The following is a 6,000-nucleotide window of genomic DNA, read 5'->3' on the forward strand; positions in this document are numbered from 1 at the left end:
AGACATTTAGCTGTTTTGGCTACATGGTGTTATCACAGGTTGTCAGGAGCCTGTCTTAACCTTTTAGTAATAAACAACAATAACAATATGAAATATATGATATACACACAATATGAGTATAAAAATATTCAGGTATTCGTCTCAATAATGCCTCACATCTGCAGAACCTTAACCTTGTGGTTTTATGTGTTTCAGTCAAACATGATTCAAACAGTGAAAAGATAAAACACACACACACACAGCGTGTGTTAATCAGATGAATTTCCAGTCGGCCGTTACTGCTGCACTAATTACTGTCATGAATATTCATGTCATCTGCACTGGAGACACAGCAGTAGACGAGGGGTCTGAACCAACAGCGGAAGAATCAAAAACAGACAGGATTCAAAAAGAAATGAAACATTGAATATGAACTGAAATACATGGATTAGGATGTTCTCATTAAACATGACACTGATTCTATTCATTATTTAAGCCTTAACTTTAATTAAAGCTGTTGTCTTTTATCTGCTTTATTCTGTGATTAAAGTCACTCTTGTACAATACAAATGTCCATAGAGAAAATCAGAGATTTTTATCTCAGAGAGACAACGTAGCTGTGGTCCTCTGCTGCAGTGGAGGATTATTTGCCCCCTCAGTGATTTCTGTATGTACATTGAAACAACCTTTGTCTCCATCTTCACCTGCAGCAGTGTCCAGCAGCTCATCAGTGTCCCAGATGGCCAGTGGTGTCAGTCTTGTGTCCTTCAACAGTCGTGGTGTTGAAGGGATGCACCAGCGTTCATACTCTGTGTCCAGTGCTGACCAGTGGACCGACGCCACAGTCATCGCAAACTCTGGAGTTGGCACAGGTGAGTGGAAACCACTGTTAAATGGACCATTTAATTAGATTCATGTTGCTATTGCAGACTAGCATTTTCCTGGCTTCTCTTTGAAATGCTAACACTAGCCTTACCGCTTTCCAGTGTTAAGGCTAAGGCAGCTAATGTTGAGCAAACAAAACTTCTCCTTTGGTTCGTTCTAGGCTAAATACTTTTAATTTTCTATTAAGTGGCTAGCGTAGCATGTTACAGAACAAAATAATAACCCTTGGATTATCCACAAAAATTAGGGTTAGCGGTCAGTTATCGTACACATTACAGTTGTTTGCTTACTATTTATTACAGGGAAGTAGTTAACTTTCCCTCAACACTCTTGCTTCCTGGTAACTCCTTCAGGCTAATTCAAACTGTGATGACAGTTAGCGTCATTGATAGTTTACGTTTCTACTCCAGATACAGGTCTTGGGGACTCTCTGTGCTCCAGCCCGAGTATCAGTTCCAGTACCACTAGCCCAAAAATAGAGCCACCTCCATCACCACATGCTAACCGTAAGAAGCACCGCCGCAAGAAGAGCACCAGCAACTTCAAAGCCGACGGATTTTCTGCTACTGCTGAAGGTAAACATTCTCATTTCAGCCTGTCCTGATTGAGGGCTGTGTTTGTTGAAGTGCTAATAGCTGTAGCCTTCTACAGTCCAAACAATTAAAAGTACATGTTTATGCTGCTGACGCAAATGTATTCATGAAATGTATTTTTACAAATATTAGGAACAAAGATAATATCTGCATTTATGAAACAATTCCTCTACGACAAAATACACAGAGACAGACACAGATGTGGTTGAACAGATGTGTTGGTGGAAGCAGCAGCTGTTTAACAGTCCTCTCTTTATCATAGAATCATCAGCAGTTGACAGCACAAATGTGAGAAATCACCACTCTGCTGCTGCTGCTGCTGCTGCTGCTGGTGCTGCTGGTGCTGTGATTGTTGCGATTGTTGCTGCGGTTGTTGCTCTGGTTGTTGCTGCCCTTTTCTGTTTTCAAAGGAATTTGGTTGTTTTGATATTTCTGGGATTTTTCTCTTGTGAGATGCTCCTGTTCTAAGCTTCGCTTACAGTCAGACGCTCCCTCTGAGCTGTGCTCACTATGAGACACTCCCTGCCTTTGTCTGGGCTCCTTCATTCGTCAGCCAGCCTTAAGTGAAATATATTAAATGAACTCTTTTATCAGCTGTGTCACGTTCATCATTCACTAAACGATCAGTTCCAGTCTTTCCCAATTCTCCCATTAAGGAAGTGTGCACTCAAACACAGAGTCATCACCAACGTCTGTGGCCTGTCTGTGGTCTGTGACCGTCTGTGTGCCGTCTGTAGTCGTCTGTCCGCGTAAAAAGCAGCGGCTGTAGTATTTGTGTGTTAGAGAGAAAATCCTGCTGTTGTTCTTGGGAAGAAAGCTGCTCCTCCAGACCGGAGCAGGCTGCTCATGTCTGTGTTGGTGGTTCAGGAATCCCTGGTTCTGGATTTGAGATCTGGATGTCCAGATGTCCAGATGTCCAGATGTCCAGATGTCAGTGAAATGAATCAAGGGAAAATGATGGCTGTTGATGATCTAGACCTAAATGTTCCTGAACAGAGTGGAGGAGATCTGATCACAGGTCAGATTAGAACGCTTCTTTAAGGACCTTCAGAGAAAGAGTCTGGCAGATGACACACACGCACACACACACACACACACACACACACACACACCAAAAAAGTAATGAGTTGCTTTGATTTCTCAACCACTCAACAGTGTGTGTGTGTGTGTGAGTGTGTGTGTGAGTGTGTGTGTATGATTTAAGAGAGTGTGTGCACATGTTCGTTCTCTGACTGCTTCTTTGTGAAGCTAATCAGACTGGTGGCTGTGCCCACCTCCTCAGGTCAGTGAGGGTCATCAGAGGTCACACAGGTGGTACGAGTCTGGGGACTCTTCTCCAGAGTACAGGTGGTCCTGAGAACGGTCCTGAACCACGGTGGTCCTGAGGACGGTCCTGAACCACGGTGGTCCTGAGGACAGTCCTGAACCCAGGTGGTCCTGAGGACAGTCCTGAACCCAGGTGGTCCTGAGGACAGTCCTGAACCACGGTGGTCCTGTTGATCAGATCTGATAAGGAATTAAAAACTTAAAACTCAAAACTCAAATATTAGAATTTAAATTACATAAAATCTGTGAAATATGTATTAAAAATAAACATTTTAGATATTTCAAAACATATTCTTACATTAGACGTATTAAAACATTTATAAAAAATATGATTTAATATTTCACAAACATGATTTCATCTTAAATTGGTTTGTTATGAATACAATTAACTTTATGAATATAAAAAATATATTTTATATGTAATAATATAATATAAAAAATATGAATGTAAAGTTTTTATTTTTAATATATTTTAAACTAAAATGTTTAAGTAAACATTGATGGATTCTATCAATGATGTTATTCTGTGAAAATCCTTATAATTACATCACATTTCTTTTTAATCATTATTGTTTTTATTAATAATAACATGCAACTGTTACTGGTGGAACAGAAGTGTTTTTTTCTCAGCTCTGTTCAGTGATGGAGAACACGCTTTGTAACATTTCAAACCTCAACTTTTCATCTATTGCCCATGTCGCTCACGTCTGCCCGAGGCATCGACTTCAAACACGGTCTCCTGTTTGAGACCCCGTGTCAGAGGTCATAGTCGGAGACTCCTGCTTCAATCCAGCACCCGACAAATTCTGATATAAGCTGTGCCTCACTGTTCACCTTTCCATACCAAACCTTGTAGAGAAAATTAATAATTATAAGTCAGAGGGACAACTCACTGTTGCCTTCATCACTTAGTTCAAATGTGATATTCTGTGACTTCACTAGTTGAAATGATACGTTCATATCAAGCTCTGTGACACAAACTGACCTCAGGAGGCAGCAGTGGACCAGAAACTCCTCGAGCTGAAATCTTTGATTTTCTTATGGACTTTGCTGTGGGATGATTGACAGTTTAAAAGCCCAAATCTTGAATGTCACCATGTGACCTCAGCATCTCGTGCCCCATCTACTTTCTTGTGTGGCGGTAATACCAGAAGACCGCTTCCCTGCTTCAACTGCTTCAACTGCTTCAACTGCTTCAACTGCTTCCCGTATGGTGCAGATGTGTGAATATCTGAGCTGTTTTCTTCTTAAATCATCACCAAACACGTCGGTGCAGCCAAACGTTAGTGTTTTTCTCTCCTGTGATATTTTGCAGGTTATTAATGTTGTAAAAGGCAGAGAATAATGTGAGAAGTAATGACCTGAGTCTCAGAGCAATACTGTGTTCACTGACATTTAAGGCTTTTAATTTGTCTTTCCTGAGGCCACACACACGCACACACACACACGCACAGACACACACAGACACACACACACAGGTGCACACAGACACACACACACACACTCTATTGCACGCAGGCAGCAGGATGAAAGGATTGTATGTAAAAACGCTGCACATTCACTTTGTTGTGTTTGTGCTGTTAAAGGTTGCAGGTGTCAGAGTTCACAAATTGCCTCTTTGCCGTCGTCGCCATCGTCTCTGTTGGTGTGAACGTGGCCACACTGTAGCCTGAAGCTCTGACAGTAATTACCAACATAGTCTATACAGGTGTATTTGGGTCCGTGTGTGTTTGTGATGCGCGTGCATTCATGCACGTGTGCCTGTGTATGTGTCCGTGTGGTAGAGACTGGCATTAACCCGACGTTTTTCTACATAAATAATAAAGGAAGTTAATGATAAGGGCGAGAAAACATCAGTCTTTAGTCAGAAAAATGTTTTAATTCCCAGACAAACATCCAGCTCTATTCTTTGCTCTCCTCTTTCTTCTGGTGCTTCTTTTTGTTCGGCCCTGATTCTGGCTCAAAATTTAAAAATGGGGCCGTAGTTTATTGTCCAGTGAGCTGCTGGGTTTCCCATTTTTGTCAGAATTGCAGAAAACAGCTGTTAAATCCTTTTTTTTTGCTCCACTTTTAAGTTCTTTAAAGGCTTCTAGTCCAAATGGTTTTACTGCTTTTATTTATCTTTTATACCTGTTTAATTTGGGGCCATCGTTACGCGTTGATGCCACTTGCATGAATAAAGATTCAAGGTTTGAAAATGAGTTTCACCATCTTTTAGAATCTCACTGCTCATCACAAAAAGATGTTTTGAATATTTTGGTTCTAAAAAGTCGTAACTTTTAGACCAATCAACTTCTATTTGTTTGTTAGAACACGTGTCCTCCCAGCTTTAGTCCTTTACAGTCTGAAGGTCGTGGCTAGACCATGGCTTTCATCACAGACAGTGAGAACTGTTTGGTCGGTGTTTGTCTTTTCATGCCAAAGCCACAGGGAATCCTGAGAAATTAAATCATCATAATAAATAATAACAATATCAGAATTCTGTGCAGCATTCAGGAAGATGCACGGAAATTATCCTTACACTTTTTTTCCATCATTGCCAGCAATAAACACGCATACACAGATTAGTTTAACGTGTGCATGCGCTTGAAAACACACTGGCTCAGATCAGGTGTCTGTGGATGACAACTGTTTTATTAATGATGTGTAAAAAAGCCACTTTATTTTAGTTGAATAAACTTGACCCAGATCAAAGAAGACGTTTAAGGTGCGTCAGTTACAACACCAGGAAACTGAAGTCCTTGGGTCTTCAATGTTTTTCATGCCCAGACATTAGACGTGCAGCCTATATATATATATATATATTACTAATGTTAAATGTACAATTTTGTAATTTGACCATTGACTTCAGTGACGTGACCTAGGCTGCAGTGGATCAACAGCTCCTTTGACCTTGTGAGCTGAAGGCACTCAGTGGGTCAGTGCCTTCAGTGGTGTTAGCTGGAGCCTGAACCAGTCCTTGTCATTGGTCGTTTGAATGTAGTTGAGCTGAAGTGGAGTCTCGAGTAGCAGCCAACAGATGAAGATGTTCTACAACATGTCAACCTGGGTTGTTTTCTCTCTTCATCCTTTACACTGTCTGGGTTTCTCTGACCTCGGGGTCGACTCACCTCTTCCCAGACCAGGAGCGTTGATTATTAGAATTCCAGCCAGAGGGAACCTGAGCTGGACTGCTCTCAGCTCCCAATTATCCAAATGAGTGGAGCTGAGGAAGCAG

The 6,000-nt window shown here is 41.3% G+C and overlaps 1 protein-coding gene across 7 annotated transcripts in view; it reads left to right on the top strand.

Moving 5' to 3' along the window:
- The window catches only part of agap1 (ArfGAP with GTPase domain, ankyrin repeat and PH domain 1), a 64,498-nt gene that overhangs the window by 38,913 nt on the left and 19,585 nt on the right, over window positions 1-6,000 (top strand). For 5 of the 7 annotated variants that reach the window (XM_008325420.3, XM_008325421.3, XM_025062396.1 and 2 more), the window contains 2 exons: window positions 690-851; window positions 1,275-1,439. In XM_008325420.3, coding sequence (XP_008323642.1) covers window positions 690-851; window positions 1,275-1,439 — 327 coding nt within the window. The remainder of the gene's footprint in view (window positions 1-689; window positions 852-1,274; window positions 1,440-6,000) is intronic. The other 2 variants (XM_017038379.2, XM_017038381.2) reach the window with 1 other exon arrangement.

Source organism: Cynoglossus semilaevis, chromosome 14 (assembly GCF_000523025.1).
Source record: "Cynoglossus semilaevis isolate Cse_v1.0 chromosome 14, Cse_v1.0, whole genome shotgun sequence".
Taxonomy (NCBI): Eukaryota; Metazoa; Chordata; class Actinopteri; order Pleuronectiformes; family Cynoglossidae; genus Cynoglossus; species Cynoglossus semilaevis.